This window comes from Patagioenas fasciata, chromosome 19 (assembly GCF_037038585.1).
Source record: "Patagioenas fasciata isolate bPatFas1 chromosome 19, bPatFas1.hap1, whole genome shotgun sequence".
Taxonomy (NCBI): Eukaryota; Metazoa; Chordata; class Aves; order Columbiformes; family Columbidae; genus Patagioenas; species Patagioenas fasciata.
This window is the reverse complement of record NC_092538.1, coordinates 5,811,646-5,834,450: the sequence shown is the minus strand read 5'-3', so window position 1 is coordinate 5,834,450 and position 22,805 is coordinate 5,811,646. Positions and strand designations below refer to the sequence as shown.

At 43.6% G+C, this 22,805-nt stretch overlaps 2 protein-coding genes across 3 annotated transcripts in view; one reads left to right on the top strand and one right to left on the bottom strand.

Moving 5' to 3' along the window:
* Positions 1-9,033, bottom strand: part of MYBBP1A (MYB binding protein 1a) — a 53,136-nt gene extending 44,103 nt beyond the window's left edge. The window contains 12 exon segments of the mRNA XM_065853333.2: positions 33-158; positions 771-878; positions 1,745-2,034; positions 4,355-4,472; positions 4,875-5,042; positions 5,334-5,524; positions 6,577-6,684; positions 7,096-7,170; positions 7,564-7,647; positions 8,498-8,593; positions 8,765-8,932; positions 8,935-9,033. Of these exon segments, the coding sequence (XP_065709405.1) occupies positions 33-158; positions 771-878; positions 1,745-2,034; positions 4,355-4,472; positions 4,875-5,042; positions 5,334-5,524; positions 6,577-6,684; positions 7,096-7,170; positions 7,564-7,647; positions 8,498-8,593; positions 8,765-8,932; positions 8,935-9,018 (1,616 nt within the window). The 5' untranslated portion in view covers positions 9,019-9,033.
* Positions 9,034-9,948: 915 nt separating this feature from the next.
* Positions 9,949-21,857, top strand: EIF4H (eukaryotic translation initiation factor 4H). 2 transcript variants are annotated; one of them, XM_065852891.2, is made up of 7 exons: positions 9,949-10,085; positions 15,596-15,780; positions 16,797-16,861; positions 16,962-17,061; positions 17,725-17,790; positions 19,678-19,836; positions 19,961-21,857. In XM_065852891.2, exons 1-7 carry the CDS (start codon positions 10,027-10,029, stop codon positions 20,095-20,097), a joined length of 771 nt encoding a protein of 256 aa, XP_065708963.1. In that variant the 5' UTR covers positions 9,949-10,026; the 3' UTR covers positions 20,098-21,857. The 2 variants fall into 2 exon arrangements, with proteins under 2 accessions (XP_065708963.1, XP_065708964.1); XM_065852892.2 differs by lacking the exon at positions 17,725-17,790.
* Positions 21,858-22,805: the final 948 nt, after the last annotated feature.

Sequence of the window (22,805 nt, the reverse complement as noted above, 5' to 3'; positions counted from 1 at the left end):
CCAAGCCTAAAGCACACAAGCAAAATTCTTACGCAAAGAAGTAGTTTTCTGTCACTGAATGCGCCTGTTCATCTAGGGGCTCTGATGGAAGGACATTAGCCTCACATATTTGGGAAGTCTTTTTCTTAGCCTCAAAGAAAGCATGGAAGAAGCAAAACCTAGAACAGACAGAAAGAAGGACAAAATTAAGAGCCAGCTTGGTCACAACACAGCTAAACCAGCCCATGTGTGCAAAACAAATAGCACCGCATATTCACCACATTTTTATTCAAGAATGTCCAAACACTGAAAAATGTAACTATTTACAATACGATCCTTTCCTCAAGGAACACAGGGTAAAGAAGGGAGAAGGATGCTCAGGACTTCACAAAAGTGCCAACACTTGAGGCCACACAATACAATACCCAGATGGTCAGATTTGGGTCATATTCTCCACGACTTTTAAAATGACTGATAAATACTTACTAAGATCTGATGCAAAGATTAGAAGTAATATCTTCAAGCAGTTCAGGTAACCAGGAACCTAAAATGTACTTCAAGCATGGACTAAGGTGATTTTAAGTGCCTGAACTATTTATGGCAAGTTTGTCCAAGTTTACAGAAGGTATTTTGAAAACAGAACTTAGTCTCCTAAACAACTTACATTATGGAACATTTCCAACTATTGAATTTGCCTAATGTTATGGGGACAGCTTACATGGAATGCTGCTGTAGAGCTAAACACTATTATTGCAAGCACCTGTGGCATTAAGTCTTTAAATCATTCTCACCTGGAAACGTCCATCACAAGGCTCTCTTCTTTTTTCACTGGACTTTCAATGATATTAGCAAGTCGGTGGACGATCCATTTTCTTAACCGAGCAATCTTATATTGTGCTCTTTCAATAAGGAAGTGGACACAATTATTAGTTTGAACACTGTCCCAAAACAAACACAAACTACACAATCCACTGCAGCAAGAGATGACACTCTGCTATTTAAGAGGCTTTACACTAAAGATGGCAAAGTTATGTAGTAAGAATGCAACAGGTACATAAGAAAATATATAATCTTCTCAAGTTTGCTTCTTACTATGCAAAAGAGTCTGTTTACCCCACTGAGATACTGCAGTTTAGCAAAAAGCACTTAAAGAATTGCAGTAGAAAACCTATAATCTCACTCTACTGACAAGTAACACACAGGCACACTGTTTTAACAGCTTACACATTCCTTGCAGGAAGCCCCTGCAAGTAACCCAGTACCCACAGCATCAAATTGTGGCTATTTCTTGGGACTTTTTCCTAGCTGGAAATTGCTACAAATGCTTATCAAAGATATAAGTATTTACAGGTTACTCTTGAGACATGGAAGTAGGTGCTTTGCTGTGGGCCAAGGAGACAGCCAGATAAAAGGAATGCACAAATCCTACAAAGACCCGAGAGCCTGTAGTGGAAAAGGAAGCCACTGGACATTTTTTCCAAAGCAGATGTCATGGCTAGAAAAACAAGAGAAAAGGCTTCTTTGGTGATCCAGTCTGCTTTGGTCAGGCTGGCTGGTTCTCACTGTGTTTGCTCCTATTTGCAGAATTTAATTTTGTCCCAGCAAAAGAGTCAGATGCTGGGGTTAAACCTTCTGGGACAGAGGAAACAGAACAGGCAACAACTGTCAACTCACGGCAAGGGAACCAGCAAACACTGTCTTTCCAAACCCAACTTCACACCACAAAAAAGAAAGAGAAGAGGAAGGTGCATCACCAAAAACTCACTTGTTTACTTTTTCCTGGTTCTTTTTCTGCCGGTTACTTGAAAAGTCCAAACAACAGTCCAAGTCTGGCCTGAGGAACATGTCTTTGAGCCAATCAACGTATTTTTGTAATGCCACTGGCTGCAGGTGTTTGACTACCCTGGTAGAGCTGGACAACACTGGGTAGCCTTGATTGGTGAGAGTAGAGAAGCCAATCAGCACTGCCAGCTGCCTCTCTGGGTCATCACAGCTGCTGAGAAATTCATCTATATATCCTTCCATCTCTGGAGCAAACTTAAATCGGTCTGGAAGCTGAAAAACACAGTCAAACAAGCAGGTTAGGAACCTCACACTGAGTATGAGTGTCTTTGTAAGAACAAATCACTTTACGGATTTGACTGCAGCATGTAAATTAAAGTCATATGCCTGAACATTTGGCATAAAGCATACAGCACGTCACCAATTTCACCTCATGGTCTTCCTCATGTAGGAGCAATCACTGCAAGCAACCACAGAATCCTGTTATGTACCAACTTCAACCCTTTAATTTGCACCTTCCCAAGCAGTTGGGCTTCAGGAGGCTGGACTATACACTGGCCAGTGTAGCTAAGCCCCTAGGCTGATCAGTTTTCATGTTGGGTGAATGTCCAAGGTGTTTCTCCCATCACCTGCCTTTGACTTTCCCTTAATTTGGAAATTCCCCCACATCAATTCCAGTCACATCTAGCAGCCCTGGAGGTTGCTGACCTACAGTGGGGAGAATATATCCCACCTCCTCTCCCTGGTGTCTCAGAAGTGTTGAGATATTCTGCAAGGAGGCCGAATTGACATGTTTAACCTAAAACCCGCATCCTGAGGTGTTGCTGTTCTGTGGTAAGTCCTGTCCTCAGTTCTGCCACTGATCCACAAGGCATACAGCTGTCCAGCAGCATGCAGACCACCATGTCCTACCTCATCACACATCACATTTCTTTATGTTGTTTCATAGCCCACAGTGCTCAATTCCATTCATTTGTTGTGGGAAAAAAAAAAAAAAAACCAAAACCGACAAGCTGTGGCTTCATTCCAAAAAAGCAGTGTAACTTCTGTAAATTAATAAAATAACTTGTTTGGTATAGTGTCACGATCAATACAGTGACCTGGCAGGAGAGCAGAAACAGTAATGAAAGTCTAAGTAATACTGTTCTTTTAAAAAAGGGGCTATAAATTCCTAATTAACTACAAATCGATTCAATTATAAATAGCACTGTAGGAATTCTCACACAAAATACAGTAAGCTCCGGCTCCCACTGCTGGAGAACTCAATAGTAGTGTATCAGTATGAAAACTGGGAGAAGAATTCCAGCTGTGAACAGGCTAATAACTCACAACAGGTGCTTCATCAATCACCTCTCAACAAAAGCAAATCAAGTACATCTGCTCTCCTGTTGAACAAATATGTGGATTCAGGAAGATAGCTGTCAGTAAATATCAGAGGCAAGCTTTGTCTAGTTCCATCTCCAACAACCACCAGAGTCCCATAAGAAAGTACAAAATGACAATATTTGCTTTCCAAAACAAACAACCCCTGTCAAGGAACAAAACAAAACCAAAGAAACAACAAAAAATTCCAACTAAGATATTTTCTATTTCATCATCAACAATACCAGGGGTTTCTCTTTCCATTCAGTCAACCGTTGTCTTCAGTGGATTTGTACACTTCAGACAAGAATTAACAGGTTTTTTGATCCACATGGAAAAATACAACGTAATTCAATGTACAACAAGCATAAAAAGCAAGAAACGGGAAAACAACTGAGTTAGTGGATAAACCCTGGAGAAAGTTGCACCATACAGGGAGGCACCATGGTAAGCACTATTTTCAGAGTAAACATGCACATCTATTGCTGCTTTGATCCCAGAACAAACTGAAAAGACTTATTTCTCCCAACAGAGGGCAATGATTTTTGAGCCCACATGAGAAGGCTTAGGATTATGTTACCACACAAAGCCAAGCCAAAACCTGTTTTTATTAGTATTCCCCCTTTTTCTTCCTCCCTTTACTGCACAGCTGTGGTGTTTCTTGGCTTCTCAGGAGGCAAGGAGAAAGAAGAGTTTCAAAATCCAATTCCCAAATAAAATTTGTGCTTAAACCTCAGATGTACTTATTGAAAGAAGCAATAATATAAACAAAAGCACTGAGTTGTCCTTTTCTGTATTTGCCTTCATGTTCATGCAACACCCAGCACAATGACAGACAAAAAGGAGCTTCTGGACACAAAATCAAAAGGACTGTTAAAGGATGACATATGACATTGTCAACACACTGAGGGCTGCCCTTCCTCTGCTTTCCCCATTGTTACAGCTTTCTCGGCAACATCAATGAAAGCAGGTGGCTGAACAATTTCAAAACCCTTAAAATAAGTCTGAACAAAATTACACAAATAGGCAATGATGATTAAACACAGTCTATACTCAGCCTACTGCAACCAGTGGTCATAAAATAACCTTGTTTTAAGTAAGAGTCCAAGGTCTAAAATTACATAACTTTTCTGTTGTACAAGACAATGTGAAACTAGAAAGCAGGGTGGAGAAGGCTCCTGCAGAGGACAGGGTCTTTAGCCCTAAGCACGAGTGTTTTCAGCAAACCTACCTGAGAAGTGACCACGTGTTCTCCATAGTGCTGCATCACCTTCCCTTTGAGAATCATCTGTAGCTGATCCAGGGACAAGAAGGGGAGAGCACTGCCCAGCAGCCGGTAGCACATGTAGCTGAGTGGAAACAAGAAGATTCCCTCAGGCAGAGGCCCAGCAATAAAGCCACGCACAGTGAAATGACTCTCCTTCTCAGCCACTCTGAAAGGCACAGTACGGCTCCTCTGACAAGTCTTGTAGCAGCAAACTATAGATTTAAGATATTTTTATGGCCAGTGAGGTGCATTACCTTTACGTGCTGTCCTGGTCCAATTTAATCTCAAATTTGTTATATGCCACAATTCTCCTGGATTTAGGCTCCCTATAAAGTTTCCTATGAATACCTAAATAATCAAAAGCAAGTGTTCTCACATTGCTCTTGAGAAACCACATACTCCATCCTACCACCAGGCATCATAAAAATCTGCACCACAAAATAGAAGGATGATATGGAAAATAACAATGCATGTTAAAACAAACCTCACTGGTCCTGATTTCTCCTTCAATAGCCCATTCTCCACACCTTCTTCCCAGAACAGTTCAAAGGCACCTTCCTTCAGCGAAACTTGCAGCAAATCAAACACTACACTGGGCAATTTCTTGTCCTTCTTTTCAGACTTGGCAGCACTTCGCAGAAGCTCTACAAGCCTAGAAGAAAAGAGAAAACGATGCGAGAGATCTGGCCTGGAAGGGGATTGCTGAAGGCCAAATTCATCCTGCTGAAGGACACAGAACATTTCCTCAGCACACCAGGCTGTGCCTCCTGGGAGAAATGACAGAGTTATAATTTAGGAATCTGCATGACACTTAGCACCTAACCCTTAGAAGTACCTGCAGTAGCAAATACGGGCAGGTATCAGAATGTAAGCCGCATTTCTCTCACTGCTAGCCAAGAGAACCGAGAATGTTGCATTTAATGCCCCTTATTTAAGAACTTACCTGGGAATATTTTTCTCATTTACAACAGTAGAAGAGCCAAACAGCTTCTTCAGATTTTTAGGTTTCAGAACACTAGGGAATTTCTGTATGCCCACAAGCAAAAGGTGCAGGTTCTCTGGAGATGTTAAGGCAGAAGCGAGGTCACTTTGCAAGATGCCAAACAGGACCTCCTCAAACACAGTTTCAGGAACCTAGACAGGAACAAAGGTGAGAACATATGAGAAACATCAGATGGCATTTTACTATCTTGCTGTGTAGCGTATTAAGTATCTGCACTGTAGGGCATTTTACTAAATGGTTGCAGTGTTCTGGAAACTTTAGAAATCATCTTTATGGTGACACAATCAAAAATGAATAATGGATGTGTCTAGTACTGCCACACAGTCCCCAGGTGCTTAACCATGTGGAGCAGGACAATATGTTGTCATCAGACAGCAATTCTGGTCAACTGACTCCAGCTGCAATTGTTCTCTTGCTGTCCAACTGCTCCTGTCTGTGCAGCCGTTCAGCCCAGGGAGGAGGAAACACTCTTGTATTAGCTTTTAATTATATTCCTCAAAAATAAGCTACTTGTTTCCATAGAATTTTCTGGCAAACAAATGTGTTCAATGGTTTTGGAGAAAACTGGATCCAACGGTTTCATGAATAAGAAAAGCACAGTAACCGCTTTAATTTGTATTTTTTAAAGATTGGATTCAAAATACACTTAAACCTAACATCAAGACTAAATGACACAGAACATGCCCATACAAAACATTATTTAATTTTGATTTGATGCCGTTAGTCTTCACGTCCACAAAAAATATCCATATGAAAGAAGGAAATAAACTCTCTTCTTTCACTACATACTCAAGAGTTCCTTTACTCCATGTCCCTACCTCCTTTCACTCTCAACAGCCCAAAATTCAATCTTAGGCCCAGGCTTGGTGCATAAAAAAGGTTTGCTGTCCAGAGTTTTCAGCACACTTCAAAGCAGCAGAGGGCCTAATGCAGCACCCAAGCAAGTCAACTGGGAAAAAACAGACTAGGGGTTTGTCCATGATGAAATCAGACTAAGCTAAAACAGAGCATCCTTCCCAGAATAAAAGCATCTGCCCACAAACACTAGAGAAAACAGCTCCCATGGTTTAAATTCACTCTTCCACACGCCCCCTTTAACTTTCAACTATGAACAAACTAATGAAAAAGCAGTCCCCAAAGCAAAGTCCTCCCTCCTCCCACCCACCACATGCTGTGGCTGTACCTCAGACATGATGTCAATAAGAGTTTTACGAGGGAGGTCTCTGAGGTGTGCTTGGTGATGTGCCAGCTGCTGGAGAAGCTGGATGCTCTCCAGCAGAGCTTTCTGGTCCTAGAAAAGAAACATACGCCAAAATCAGATGACATATATCAAAGATTAAGCTGAGGGCTCAGGTAATAACCCGCTCCTGAGACTCTTATGCCTCCTTGTAATAAGAAACCTACACAATTGCTCCCTGATAGGCCACTCAGCTTTTCCCAAAATGTTTTTTTCTGGCTGTATATGACAACAGATCCTTTCCTTCCATCAGAGGTAGGAATCTCCTGTACTGACACAGTTCCTAAGTTCTAGTCAGGAACAGACACTTAAAAGGCACAAATGTATAATGTAAAAGAACTGAACCAAACTTGATCCTTCAAGTCCCATTTCATCCACTAGCCAGCAATCCAGCTCTTCTCTCTAGATCCTCTCTTCATTTCAGACAGCTCTAGAATGAGTACTGACAAACAATGGCAATGTTACCTTAACAAGCCGGCCAGACTGAAACAGAGCCATAACTCCAAAAAAATTTCCAAAAGCAGCATTTCTCACAAATTTCTGAAAAGCAAAGAAAAAGGAGTTAAAAATCCTCCTTACGGAGTGGTTAGATTTCATGTTTGGCTACAGCTCCGACCAGTGGAACAAGATTGCTGGAAGATCTAGTCTTGAACATCCTGACATACGAATGTACTGAAAAGCACCCCCCTGCACAATGTTTAAGAGCAATGGTCCTAGATTGTCTTTCTGCCACACAGGTAAATCTCAGCTAAAACAAAACCAGATGACAATGTCATCAGCTTCTAGTTTTCACAAATATTTGCGCTATTTCATTATAATAATTTGCTTTAGCAAGAACCCCAAAACTACAGTACCCAGCTACCGAGCCTTCAAAGAATACAGAACGGTTAATTTAAACTAACTGTTGGCCAATGCTGCTATAAGCTGACTCACCTTCTTTACTTTTTCCAGATTGTGTTTTTCTTTTATCTGTTCCAGGACACTGCACATTGGAATTTCCTCAAAAGCCTGCAAAACCTGAGGAGATGGATGGAACAGCTCAGTTTGCAGTTCTTCCCTTTTATGAAGTTTTATCAGGTTCAGTCAAAAAAGACCTTAACAGTTGTTCAGCATAGCAGCAGATGTGCTGCTTTATTAGGCCAGAATAAAGACAACTAGATCAGTAAAAAAATGTGTCTAGAATAAGAACTAGTGTAGACATCAATATACCCACTGATGTTCCTTTTTGGTATCGCTTATTTTTTTTTCCCCTGCACATGACCTAGTAGGATTAACAATGAGAACATTTTACTGCAACTGCATGACCCTGTAACAGAAGCAACAAAACTTTTCAGCATGGCCAAGGCCCTGATCTAAGTGGGAAGAACATGGGCTCTTCTACGTTTATCAACTTCTTCAGTCAGACTCCACCGGTAATCCCAATTGCTGGGGCTCTTTGCTATGTCACAAACAAACGAAAAACTTTGAAGCATGTGCTAAAGGGTTGTCTTTTTAGATCCCCACAAAACCAGCCCAACACCAGGAGAAAGCCAATTTTAAGTTACAATAGTTAAGTCACAATAGTTCTAAACGCAGCATATATGAAAACCTGGTCAAATTTTGCAAATTAAAGTTGGTTCTTGAAGCAGGACAATTCTGTAGCATGAGTATGATACTGGTATAGCTTATACATTGATAAGTGTTTCTAAAACTTACTGGTACTATTTAAAACTGCACAGTCTCCCTATGTGTGCTTGCTGCAAGAGCTTTTCTGCCACCCCCATGCAGAACCGCCAGATGGGAGCCCTCCAGCCGCTTCACGACCAGCAAAGCGGGACCCCAGGGCCTGACTGCGGTCGGCAAGGGGCCGCAGAGGGGAAACACTGACCTGTGCCAGGGCCAAGCTGAAGCCTGGGCGGGCGGCCTCGCGGGTGGCTCCCAGTCCTTCCACCAGCCGCTTCAGGGTGTACTTCAGCTCATCGTCCTGCAACACAGACCCAGCTCCGGCGGTGACCTCTCTGCCCTGAACCCCGCGGGCCTGCCGGGCGCCCCGGTCCCAAGCGCAAGAGGAGAAGGAAGGGCCGCGCCCGCCCGCCGCCTGCCCGCACCCACGGCCCCTCCGGCCGGCCCGGCGCAGCCGCGGTCCCCGCCTCACCTTCCTGCCCTCCCGCAGGTGCCGCAGGAGGTTCTCGGTGGCCGCCAGCCGCACCTCCTGCTCCGGCTTGGCGATGTCCCAGAACAAGTCGAGGAAGGCGCGGCCCTGCCGCAGCACCCCGCGGGGATCGAGCACCGCGGGGCCGCCCTGACCCTCCGGCTCCGCCATGCTCCGCTGCCGCACGTGGGGCCACCGCCGTTCCTCCGCCCGCCCCGCCTCTTCCGGGGCAGCGGAGCCCGGGCGGGGACGGGCATGTCAGGCCCGCCGGACGCCCGCGCTCCTCTCAGGGCCGGGGCTTCTCCTCAGCCCCACGCTCCACTCATCAGCCCTGCGATGTCTCCTCAGCCCCGCGCTCCCCTCAGGGCCGCCCCCCAGCGCCCTGTTCCCCTCGCTTCACAGCCCGGGACCCCCGCAGGGCTCGTTCGTCCCTCCCCTGCCCCAAGGGCGTCGTTTCTTCCCCCGTTCCCCGGATAGCAGCTTCGGGGGGCGGTTGGAAGCCTCTCCCCGCGGGGAAGCGGGGCTCGGTGGGGGAAGAGGGTTAGAGCCCTGCGGAGCGATCCGGCCGCGCAGAGGCAGAGGACACTGGATGTGTTGGCACAACTAATGGCGGTGTGAGAATCTGTATGTTTTGTGGCTTAAATAAAACCTTAAATGACAGCCTAGGAAAAGAAAACAAAACAGTTCATGTAAAGGATAGGCTTTTGACGACATCAGTACACTTTCGGGTGCAGCTCATTATCTTCACAATAAAATCTAGCGCTGTTCTCCACCTGCCATGCAAAAATCGTGCCCGTTTGCTGCCTGCCTTGCGGGCTCCCATGCCAGTCACGGGAGTGCAGAGAACAAGTGCAACGCCCGGAGCACGAACCACCTCTATGTTTGATCCCACCAGCACCGGCAGCAAGGCGATTTAGGGACACATCAGAGACCAGCAGCTAACGCTGCAAAGCCAAAGGCCTGGCCTCGCGTCACCAATAAACGTCGAGCCCTGACCCCGCGAGGCGCGTACCGGGCGCTGCCCCGGGAGCCCCCGCCAAAGAGGCGCAGGCGGAGCCGCGACCGGGCTGACCCGCGGCGGCCGCTGAGCACCCGGTCGACAGGACTTCCCGACAGGCAGTGGCGGAGACAGCCCCGCGGGGCGGAGAGCTGAAGACAGGCACCGCGAGGGGCAGCCCTGGCCCGGGCTCCCCCATATATAAGCGGCGCGGGGTCCTCCGGGCGCGGTCCTGTCACGCTCGCACGGGGAGGAGGCTGAGGTGGCGATGGCGGATTTTGATCCTTACGACGATCGGGCCTACAGCAGCTTCGGCGGCGGCCGGGGGTGAGCGCGGCGCTGCGGGCGGCGCCAGGGCCTGGGCCGCTGGGGAGCGCCAAGGGCTCCCCCCGGAGCAGGGAAGGAAGGAGGGAGTGGCGCTCTGTGCCTCCCGCGGCCAGGCGAGGCGGGGGCGCGGCCGGGCAGGGCCTAGCCTGCCCCTTCCCCTGTGGAGATGGCGGGCGGGCACGGCAGGGGGGCGGGTGGGGAGAGAGGCGGGGGGGGCGCTGCCCCTAGGAGCTGCTGGAGCCCGTCTTGCCCCGCCGCTTTCCTTTCTCCGGCAGGCGGGGGTGAGCCCGGTGGGACACGTTTTCTTCTGACCCTGGCGGGCCCGCTTTGTGAGGCGGGGAGGAGGCTGCGGTGTCCCAGGATGGGGGAGCCACCGTCCCCTCTCCACGGTGCCGCAAGGTTTAGGGCCTGGCGGCTTCGGAGCGACGGGAAGGAGCGAGGGGCGGAGGGTGTCGCTGTGTTCCCGCCGGCCCGGCGACGAGTGGAGGGGGGGTATTTGGGGAGGCGCTGGGCCAGAGCCAAGGTAGGCCGTGAGGAGCTCCTGCAGGCACGGACTGGGAGATGGAAGGAGGAAGCTTCCCATGAGGGACTGGGTTGGTGGGGGGGGTGTGAGAGGCTCCTGTGGCACGATGAGCTCCGCACGGCGAGGTGCCCCCTGGAGCAGGCAGCGTTGTGATTCCTGCAGCAGGAAAGAGATTGCGGGGGGCGCTGGGAGCCACTGTCCTGCGTTTTCTGGGTGCTGACTCCAAAACCCTGATCCTTGGTAGCAGGACTTGTCTCACCTCTGTTTCTTTGCTGCAAATTACATATGGGGGAGGAACTACAAAAGCGATAACCAGCTATTACGAATTTTGTCTTAAATCAAGTTAGGAAAATGCAATTAGTAATTGACTTTTTTGAAGGCCGATGCCATGTAAAATTCTGTGTGCGCTGAAATAAAACAGTAGACATAAAACTATGAAATAAACTGTCTTTGTGAACAGATCTTAACGAGCACACTGTTTTATAATCTAATATTCCAAGACATGTTTCCTGATCAACAGTGTTCTTGTCCTTTCCTGTTCTTAGAGGAATAAATCAGTTTCATTTCAGGCTGCTTAGACAGCAGGGAGGAGCTACTGCTGAGATTATAACAGGAGTAAGTTTTCTTGTCTTTGGAAACACTCTGACAGCCAAGCTTTGTAAGCTCATTTTTATGCATAGTTACTGTTTGTGTCTAAAGAAGAGCAAACAGATGTTGTAGCCACTTATAACTCTGTTATTTCTGAAATTCGCTAACAAATAACCTTGACAGCAGCCTGAAGTGGCACTTGCCACTCATAATAAATTCAGGTGTCTGCCCCAGTCAATGTAGGTATGTTCTATGAAGTAATAAAATGAAAGTTGAAATGTTACTTTCATATTCAGATTTCTGCAATAGAGTACTTACCTTGCTGAGGCACAATGTGGATACTTGTTTTGGTGAACTAAAGGTGTTCTGCTGATTAGTAGGTGCCTCTGCAGATGAGAAAATATACTACTTCTGAATTAGCTGTAGCTTTAAACCTTAGATACTGCTCTTAGAGTGGAACTTCTACTTACATTTCATTATTTCAGACCTTAACAGGTCTCCGTACTTTGTATAAAGCCTTATAACCTATGTAGTGTAATGAAAACATGACTGTTGTTGAAGATTCTATTTAAAGAATCCCATGTTAACTTAAAATTACTCTTACTCATTTTTAGGTGCTCTAGGACTGTAAAAATATTGTAAATTCGGTTGAGATATAATACTTTCGTGGAAGTTGCGTTTTGCGTAACCTTTGGTCTGTATAGAGAGCGAGCATGGGATTTAAGCATGACAGATAGAAAATAGTATTCCCAACAGGTTCAAACATATGTAACATATCTGCCTGTTTCTCATACTCTTCAAAATTATGGTGGAAGAGCAACAGAATATAACTATGGCTGATGAAACACAGGATTTTGCTAGTGAGCTGGTAGCATGCTGATTAAGACCTGAAGCATAATACTGTGGTATGCAAAAGTCACTTAATTCCAGATGAAGAACGTGCTGGTTGCTTTAATAACAAAAGCCTACTATAAAAGCTTCTTGGTAAGTGTTTTGGAGCCCCCAAATTTGATTCAAAAATCGATGCTTAAGCATACTGAGGCCTCTGAACATCTGTAGAGCTTCTCAAAGCTGAAGGAAACTGAGTATCCCTCCTGACTTGCTGATAGTCTCTTTATTTAGGTGTGGCTTTAAGCGCTGGCTCTAATAATGCCGGGCACCTTACTTAAAGGTTAAGATTCATCTGCTGAGGTGCTGTACAATTAAGTGAAAATGGAGAACTGGTCTTCATCCTTCTGACATTTTGGAATCTTTGTCTTATCAATTTAGTGTTAATAAATGTCTCCTAATTTATAGGGTCAGGTAAGCTTTTTGCTGAAGACGTGTAATGCTTACTGTAGAGATGTACTGGATTGCTTGAATAAGTGAGGTATGTATTTAGAGTTGTGGGCTTGGGGATTCTTGACAAAGCTTGTGTCCTGCTGAGCCTTATGCTGCCTCTGGTAAAGTACTAAGGTTCAAATCCAGTTAGTCTATGTGCCGTGCAAAAATACAAATACTGAGCTATAATTTTGGTCCTTAGTGAAAGGCTATTAAACTCAAATACTAGCTTTCAACATAGTCTTTGTTTTGAATTTTTGACAGGTCTTGTTTTCTGGAGAGAATAACTAAACTTTCTAAAAGAATAGCTTCAAAATTATAGTTTAGTTGTTCTTTTACCCCGAAGTCTAATTATAGGGGTATTTGCTAGAAACAAGCTTTCCTCTTCAGCTTTCTGCTTTGGTTTTCTGAAAAAGAAATCAAATAGTTGTGTTTCAGATTCCAACCTTAAGATGACATAATTATTACCTAATTGTGTCTGAGCAAAAGTTATGCTGAGTGGGAAATGCAGATGCTCATTTAACACTTTGATGTGACCCAGTTCTCTTAGTTCAGAAATGTTTTTAATTATAGTTGCCTTTTGTCCTGTTTTGTTACAAGTGAGAGCATCATCTTTCAATCTCATTGTTTGGTTGCTGAAGTCAGCCTTATTTTTGGATTGTTTCAGTATTGAAAAAAATGTAAGGAAGTGTAGAAACAGTTTCTTTTTGTGTTGCTATACCTGGATTCTGTAGGAAACTTAGTTTGGAACCTAGTTATTGACCATTCCTGTTCTTCAACTGGATAGTAAATTACCAATTATATAGTTATGTCTTGGATAACTGAGGCACTAATGAATCAAATTCAAAAAGAACACTTCATTTTTCTGACATAATATCAGTAGGAATTGCACAATAGGGCATGAATTTCCACACGCATCCCGAGAAGATCTGGTATACTGTGGCAGAAACAAGGGTTGTTGCACAAAAAACGCTTTTGGGGATTGTTATCTTGAGGGTCTGGTTTCAACAGCAGCTCCAGTTGATGTGAGAGGAGGTGGTTGTTGAAAGCTATAGTCAAAGCCCTTGCTTTCATTCTCCTTTCCATGTTGGCACGGGAGCTCTCTGCAGTTGTCCAGATCACCTGGTTGATCTGGCTGAGAATTCAGCTCTAGGGCAGGTTTTTAGGTGAATCAGCTCCCTGAACAAGACAACTGGCAGTTCAAGGAACATGGTGTGAATGTGCAGAAGGAGGAAATATCCTTTTAAACTCAGCCAAAGCAATTCTGATATTCCTATATAGCATAAAAATGAAGATTACTTTTTTTTGTCTGCAAATTAAATGTATGGTATTTTCATAGCTGTTTGTAAGGCCATAAATGAGAATTAACGACAAAGGCATGGAACTAATTCTATATATTATGGAAGCTCAGCTTTCTTGGAGTTCCTCCTTAAAACTTAGTCTTGTGACTAAAGTACATTCTGCTATACGTAACGCAGCACCCAACTATAGCGGCTTTGGTTTTCAAGTGTGTTTTTGACTCTCACTTGTTAATGAGACAAAGGCAGATGAGGAATATTGTGAAAAATGCTGAAATATGAACCTGGGTGGACACTCATTAAAGATATATAGGTTGTGATTCAAGTACATTTAGCAGAATGCTGATAGCATTGGTGACAAATGACTCCTGCTGCTACTATGGAAAGGCACAAATGAGGGGTTTATCTAGAGAGAGTTAAGAAATCTTGTTCAAGATTTCCGCATTATCTGATTCATTAGTAATAAAATATTTATTCTGGAATTTAAAAAAAAACCCAAAAGACAGACAAGTACATTGCTTTCCCAATGGATTTTCTGGCTGTGTGCAACCAGCTGGAATAAAAGGAAATAGTAAAATTATTTGACCTTCTGTATTTGAGGTAGTACTCTGCAGAAGTCTATTGTCCACGTCACAGTAGCCAGGTCCTGGTTTGGTACAGTTTGTGTTCCATCGTGCTTTTAAATGCACAGTGAGCCTCTAGGGAAGGGAGCAGACATGAACAAAGCCCAGTAAAAGTGAAGTGTTGAAGAAGAAAACATGTGGTAGGTTGGCATTTCAGATGAAAGTCAAAGATCATGTAGGTGAGGCACATAGTGGTGGAACCAGTGACAGTGGCATCCTGTAGTCTAGAAGTCCAGGAGCTCTAACTTAGTTTGTGCCTACAGTACAAATCTTACTCTCTGTAAAGGAGATCAAAGCTAGCTTTAGAAGATTAGGCTCTACAGGAAATTAACACACAGATGAGTTACATTAATACAGTAAAGAATTTGGCTGGGACAGTCTAGTTCCTCAGCAACTGATCCCAATAGCCTTACTGAGACTGAGGGAAAAGACAGGAGAAGACAACCTTGTTTGCCTCAGTCTGTAATTCATGAGACACAAAGGAGAAAGTAAATACCCAAGTAACACTGAAATTGGCTTATCTGCATTAGACCTTACTCAGCCAAGTTTATTTTTATTATGTTTTCAATTCAAAGCATTCCAGTCCAGATATCTGACCACTATGGCAATAACTTGAGAGTTGGGAGATGTTTCTGTTAAGCTAAATGCTGTTCAAGTAATTTAGATGACTGTGGAGTGGGTAATAATATACTATTTAGTTTAAAGCATTGCATCCAGCTTAGTTTCAGGATAAGGTGATAAGCCTGTACCATGCAAGTATTTCTTCACTGCTATAACTTATTCTTAAAAGTCCAATCTAGGATTAGTTTAAGAAGTTGTAGTTTTGAGTTGAGAACAGTAGAGATAATCTTACGTTACTTTTCTTTATGGATTGTGGAATGAGAAAGAAGTTCATTACTTTGTTACTGAATTCACATGTAGTGTATTTAAATACATTGTTCATTTGTTTTCCCACTGAAGTACTGTATTGGGTAATACTAGAGAGGAGTCAGCCAATAGTGGAGGTAGCTGGTACAGGCAAAGGGATAGGAAGAACTAACCAAAGTTATGGAAAAATCTGTTTCCAAACAGTCGAACAGCACCTGAGCAGTGCCATATACTCTATTACTGACTGTGTTGGGAGTCAAGTTGCAGAGAGACTGTGCTTTCTTTCAACAGGTCTCGTGGTGGTGGCCTCGGTCCCCGCAAGCAGCAGAAAGAGCTGCCAACAGAACCCCCTTTCACAGCGTATGTGGGAAACCTACCCTTCAACACTGTTCAAGGAGACATAGATGCCATTTTCAAGGATCTCAGTGTAAGGAGTGTGCGACTAGTCAGAGACAAGGAAACAGACAAATTTAAAGGTGAGTTTTAGGTGTTGTTTGACTTGTAGGTGGCTGACTGGTAGGAGAAAATGAGGTACTTCTAAAGTCACTTCAGTGGGGAATTGCAGTCTACTCTAAAGTGCAGTTAGCTTGTTGAGCTGTGTTTGTTCTGTATGTTGACTTATGCAGGTTTCTCATTCACTAACAGGTCATAATCTCATTTGAATGAGATTCACTGTTACTTCCATCTTCTGAACATACAGACTAACATCAGTGACAAGAGTTAATATTTGCCCCACCATAAAAGGCCTTTCTCAAACCTTGTTTGTCTTGTATGAATTGTAACAAAGCTGAAGTGTCTATTCCACTTAAGATCCATGACCTTAAGTGTTGAGTACTTACACAAGCTTTCTTTAGTTCAGAAGACTCCTGTTGCTTCAGCTCTGTGTTTTTTGGTTGTTTTTTTTTTTTAGTAGACAGGGAGAAAAAGCAGGTAGATAAGCAGTTCAGACAATTGTTTTAGAGGATGCAAATCTGATTTCCATTCCAGTTAGTCAGTGGAAAGGGAGTATAGTTGTAAGTTACTTTTCGCAGGGGGGGGCAGTCTTAACTTTGGCAACAGGGGATCTCAGAAAAGGAATAAATTCACTAACTGATGTGATGACAAAATGAGACTGCTGACCAAGCAGATAGTTCAGCTTCTTCTTTAAAAATACTAGTAACCAAATGTCAATATTTAGCTAAATAACTGTCTAAAGGCATAGATCAAATCTAACCTGTATTGAGAAACCTTATGGTAAAGGAAATTAATCAGGTTCCTGGCATTTGCATAGTGCCCATACAGAGCTCTGTTTCAGGATTTACCCCCATCGTAGTAGGCACAGGGGAATGCATTCATCGTTGATGTTTGGTTTCAGAGCTGTGTACATCTTACGCTTATCATATCGTAGCTCATGTTTGAAAGAGAAGGGAGGCTATTAGCAGATATGCAGGAAGTGGCTTCTTACAAAGGCCTTTTAAAGTGCTGATATTAACTTGTGAGGTTCTTCTTACAGGATTTTGTTACGTAGAGTTTGATGAGGTGGAGTCACTCAAGGAAGCTCTTACATATGATGGTGCAGTAAGTATACTTGCAATTAATTTGTGAAATGATAAGCACAAGTCTCAAAGTCCTTGGCAGCCCATATGGTAAAATCTCAATAGATTCTCCTCTTTAACAGCTTTTGGGTGATCGATCACTCCGAGTGGACATAGCGGAAGGCAGAAAACAGGATAAAGGTGGCTTCGGCTTCAGAAAAGGTGGCGGGCCTGATGACAGAGGTGACTTTCATTTTTCTGAATAGCTTCTTAAATATAATGGTTGTATTTGTGACTTCCGGTGCTAACTAATGCTAAGACAAGGCATGCAAGTAAACATGAAGATTATGTAGGAAGGATGTATTTTATTTGTGTGTACACATTTCTAACCTAGCTGCTGCCGCTCCTGAAATGTCTGGAATAGATGTGCTTTGTGTCCAAAAGCTGAATGTGTTGTCACTCCTAGCCCAGGAAGTGAGACCAATACCCCTAGTAACGTATAGCTTTTTGCAGAGGACAATCATAAACCCAACAGTCTGATCTGCTACTATTTTATTGTGATGTAAAGAAAGTGAGTAAGCCAAGTAAGCACAAGTATACAAATACTTATCATGCATTATCTCCTATTCCAGTGTATAAAAAGGGCTTTAATTGAAGCTTAATTGAACTAGACTCACTGAAGTTTTCATTGAATGTGTATTGAGAGCAAGTTTTTTGACCACTTATTCTTGGTTAACTTAAACTGAGCTTTTGTTCCTATGCAATGGAACTTGGTAGTACCAAAACAAAAGGATTTTCTAGCAGCATGACTTTGGATGTTGAAGGACTGAAACTTTGGTTTGGTATCCCCATGATCAGTCTTGCCCATAGCTTCAGACTTGAACACAATTGTGACTTTTTTCCTAGGAATGGGAGGAGGTCCCCGAGAATCCAGAGGAGGTGGATGGGATTCCAGAGATGACTTCAATTCTGGTATCAGTATTAACACTTTTAAAGATAGGCAGCCTAAAAGGCACAAAAATGTTCTCATTTTCATGTCAGCTACATTTTTTTCCCATTACTGTTTTGATTGAATCTACTGTTTGTCAACTTTGGACATCCTACAGCTGCAGTGGGATTCTTCAGGGGGAATCTTCCATTGCCTTATAATAGAGGAAAGAGTCTTGCTTGTATGTTTTATGAAATTATCCTAAATGATAGAATACTTGTTCAAATGTAGACTAGTGTGTCTAGGTTTTAAGCATTTCTCAAACATGAGGCCAAGTGCATTTCTGAATAGTAGCAGAAACAGACACATCATGTGGAAAAGCTGATCTTGTATTATTTCAGAGCAGAGGCTTTCACCTTTTTAAGGAGATATGACATCATTTGTGTATCTGTGAAGCAACTGACATCTCCAAAGATGTATTAGTGTTTCAAAGCACTTGTAAATGCGAAATGTTCTTAAGCTTTAGACCTGTTGCAGTAATGCAAGTTGCAGCAAATGACGGAGCTTGCTGAGTGGAAGGTACTGATGGAGCCATTGGGTTTGCTCTTGACTTCCAGTCAGTTTCTAAGCTATTAGAATCCAGGGTGACATTAACACAATTTCTTTTGTCCTCTGAAATCATGGGTTTGGTCCATTTTCTGATGGGGAGATGTTGGCAAGTGCAACTTTGCAATGTCTGGTCTCTGCGTGAGTGGAATGGACAACGTAGACAGAACAATAACAAAGTGTGTCCTTGCCATTAGCATGACACTGAAGCATGGTGCTGGAGAGACAACGCTTGCTACAGTGCTGTGCTTGACCTGCCTTTGTAGCTAAGCATTCTGGTGTCATAGCTTTATACCTTTTTTTGGCAGCTGCTCGAAATGCAGATGCATCTCAGCTTGATAGATGCTGGATGAGTGATTTGTGAGCCAAAAGCTTCGCATTTAAATCTTAGTTGCTACAGAAGCTTTTCTTCTCAGGTTGCACAGCCTTGCTCTGGATCAAGTCTTTAAAGATGGTTGTTTGGCACTGTAGTAAGAAAGAGACAGTTCTGCAACTCTGCAGAATGCTAAAGTGGAAAGGAAGATCTCAGATGGGAACAAAACAACTTTCTCTTCCAGGCAGCTTTTGAAAAACTGAGTATATTCCCCCTAGGTGTGCTGCTGGCCCAAAGCATCCTCCTCCCATTGATGCAGGTGGGGGTTTGGAGGGATACTTGGGGATAGTCGTGGTACAAGATGCAGCTCTGGCCAGTGACAGACAGTTCTTGACCCTTTTGATACATAAACTGAAAAAATGCAGTCAGCTTCATATTTAAAGTCTAAATTGTTTTTTTCCAGCTCTTTAATTAGTCTAGTAAATACCTGGTCAGTTTATAGTGCAACTAAAAAGCCTTGGGGTTTTGCTCCGTTTTTCAAATGCTTTGTTTTATAAGGGACTATGTATTTCATTACTCTCTGGTTATTTTCCCACTTGCTCTGCTCCTGCAGATTTCGTGCTAAGGCTGTAGCCAGTGTCATCTCGTGACTACAGAAGTACTCTGAGTACTTGTTTCTGAATTCAGCTAATGCTGTTAACAATCTGAAGTTGCAGCTGAAGCTCATATTTTAAGCTCACTTGATGACCCACTCTCCAACACTCCAGTAAGCCTCTAGGTGGATAAAGCAGTTTCTGAATGTGGCACAGTATACTTGGTTTGAAATGAAATCTGTGTGACTCTTCTAGAATGTGTTAGATCTGTGAAGCAATGTGTCTACAGACAAAGGCTCTCAGTGCATCATCTTGGACTGACAGCAGTGACTTGCGAGGTTTTCCAGCCATCCAGATAAAAATCTAGTTTAAAAGTATTGCAAAATGTGCTGTTTAAATGTACTGTCTTCCATCTTCAGGATTCAAAGATGATGACTTCCTGGGAGGCCGGGGTAGAGGAACCCGCCCTGGAGACCGGCGACCACCAGGTGCCTCAATGGGAAGTGGTGGTACTGGTCGCTTCAGAGATGGGCCTCCCCTTCGTGGATCTTCCATGGACTTCAGAGAGCCAACAGAAGGTAAACTCTTTATATCTTCTGTAATGTGGTCTTCCTTCTTGAAGGAGCCCCCTGCTTGCTTTGTCCAGTTAAAACTACCACCCTTGACAGGCAGATCTTAAAACCTTAATGTTTTTTCTTTCAGAGGAAAGAGCACAGCGACCCCGACTTCAGCTCAAACCTCGAACAGTTGATACCCCCCTCAATCAAGTAGCCAACCCAAACTCTGCTATCTTTGGTGGAGCCAAGCCCCGAGAGGAAGTAGTAAAAGAGCACGACTGAGTTTGGGGTTGAGAGGGAATGGGGAGGCGGGAGAAAAAGCAAGACAGTACAGAGTGACTAGCTCTGCTGGAATGTCAACCCTGCAGTTTACCATTCCTGCCATCTGGCATTTGTCCTCTTTGAAACTGAAAACACAGAGCTTGTGAATGCATGTCAGCTGTTAACAAGTGGTTTTTAGTACGTTCTTGGCTTTGCTGTATCTAGTGCCTGCTTTGTGCTGAGTTTCCCTCTTCTGTTTCCTTTCAAGCAGCACACTTGCCAGTAGATAAGGCAGTGTGGCTGCTTCACGAGTGTGGAGGTCTCTGGACAAAGGTGCTGCTTCAACTTCTTCCTTTCTGAGTTTGTTTTACTTTAGAAGCACAGGTTAGACTTAGTTATTGCCCTGCATTGTTTCCTTTTACTTCCTCAGTGCTCCTCTTCCGACCTGCATGTCTTGTTCTGTATTGCTGTGGCTCTGAAGAGGAAAACTGGAGAGTCCAGATGAGTTCAACAGAGAAATTCACAGTTCTGACCAAGTAGTGAAATACCATTTATGACAATTGGTGATAGAATTACTGTATACAGCAGAGCCCCTTGTAAAACTAAAAGGGATAACTGCCCTTTCACACAGGTTATGAGTAAGTATCAATTGAATAGATGCAAGGAGCTTGGTGAATAGGTGATGGCATCAGTATGGATAAAGTGTCTGCCAGCAGACTCTTGCTGGTGGCCAGCTATTGACTTCCAAATGGTATGATACTACACGTCTGAGCTCAAGGTTAGTGCTGCAAAAATGTGCCCATTTGAGCACAACCACTCACTGGCTCTTTCTGCTTACATTTCTTTGGGTTTTACATGTTTGGTAAATTTTTAAACTAAGTTTCTACAAATAAAATTGACTTCTTTGTTTTTGTTTAAGGAGTGTATACTTTACCATGCAGTATGTAATTGCCATTATCCCCTCTCTTTCTTTGCCCAGCAGTATACAGTTTTAAGACCCCTGCTTTCAGAATGCCTTGAAAATGGTCAGATTAGAAATTGTTCTGCTATAGCTTCTCTTTGTGTAGAAGTTTGGTTAAAAAGCATCTCTAATTGCTTCATCTCTCTTCACTTGAAATGTTTCTTGCTGGTGTTGGGAGTCTTGTGTGGGAGGAAGGAGGGGAGGCTGGAGCAAAAGGAGAGAGATCATTCATGTTTAAACCCCAGACCTGGATCTGTAACACTGAACCGTGGATATGTCCAGTGCATGAGAAAATCTTGGGCTCCTAATGCTTGTGCTCCCAACTCTCAGTGAAACCAGCCAGCACACCCGGGTGTTGCACGAGGAGTTTGGAAGCGTGGCTGCTCCACTGCCAGCATCTCTGCTGGGAGTGGATTTCTTCCCTAAAATTACTGTTGTAATGTCAGAGTCCCAGCAATTTACAGAACTGCTCTTTTCTTCCTTCTGCCTGTCACTTAATCTGCTTCTGAGATAAGAACCATTTGTCTAACACTAATACTTAATTTAAGACAGACATGCATTTGTGTGGTTGTATTCCAAACCAATAATTGACCTATTTACATCTTCAATGTGGAAAAGATTTTAAGAACAAATTCCCTTATAAAAACTCACCTCTAGTCAGGACAGTTGACTTTTAAATGTAAAAACAAAAACAAAAAAAAAAAAAGGAAAAGAAAGAAAATTCCAAACACTTAACACATTCTGCTTCATAACAAAATGAATTTATGGATATGGTATTTTGTGAATGATCTTTTAAATAAAAGAAAACATTAAGTAATAATTAACATTGGTCTTTATTTGAGTCTGCTATAGCATGTTCCACTGCCCCCCTCAGTTTTCAAACGTGGTGTTAATTTGCTGATCGGCTTCCATACATTTTATGAGGAGGCAGTACCAGACCATTCTTATACAAATAAGTGGGGGGAGGAAAAGATAAAGGGGAGGAATTGAATATAAACAAGTGTTGGAACATACAGGAGATGGTGAAGTAAAAACCATGTGCAAGTGGAAGTGAGCCCAAGTTCTTTGTCCTGCAGTTGTGCAGCCCAGGCTGCCAGGCAGAACTTGGAGCAGGTCATGGAGTTTTGGCCGTGATTTCCCACAGGTTCTGCTGCCTGGAATTCCCTCTCCAATACAGGGCAAAACGTGCATCCTTCCCCTGTGAGTGGTGATCAGTTGTGGAGTCTTTGTGGTGAGACACAGTTTAATAGATCAGCTTGCTGCTGTCTTGCCCAGTTTCTCCCAACTTTTTCAGCTGACCCATTTCCCTCTAGGCATAATGAGGCTGTGGCCCTGTCTCTTTGCAATGTGTGTGCTGCAGGGTATGGGAGAAGACGGAAAGTTGTGTTTTTATTGAGGAAATAAGCTCTGACCTTCCTGCTGGTTGTACTGCTTCCCATAGTGTGAAAGGATGGAAAGTGTTCCTGCCTCCTGGTTGCTCAGTCTGCTCTCTTCACACCCGCCTGTGCCGCAGGTTGAGCAGAGAACTCAAATCCTGCTTTGGAGCAGGTGTGTGTATGAGCACCTGACTGCTACCGGAATAATAAACTGAGTTGTATGTGTAGGAGCAGGGATTGCTGGGTGGCAGTGGTGTCCTCCAGCTTGCTCCTAACTGGTCTTCCAAATCTCCTGATGGTGGGAGCAATAATTCCTCACTCTGCATGGAGGAAAATAACACTGATTTGTGACAAAGGTAGAGATGGCAAGTGGCTCGTAACTAAACATATTT

What these genes read in the sequence shown, in the direction of transcription:
- EIF4H (XM_065852891.2), top strand. Translation starts at nt 10,027, where the DNA reads ATGGCGGATTTTGATCCTTACGACGATCGGGCCTACAGCAGCTTCGGC. An exon ending in CTCTTACATATGATGGTGCA is followed by an intron (nt 16,862 to 16,961) that starts GTAAGTATACTT and finishes CCTCTTTAACAG; the next exon opens with CTTTTGGGTGATCGATCACT. An exon ending in CAGAGATGACTTCAATTCTG is followed by an intron (nt 17,791 to 19,677) that starts GTATCAGTATTA and finishes TTCCATCTTCAG; the next exon opens with GATTCAAAGATGATGACTTC.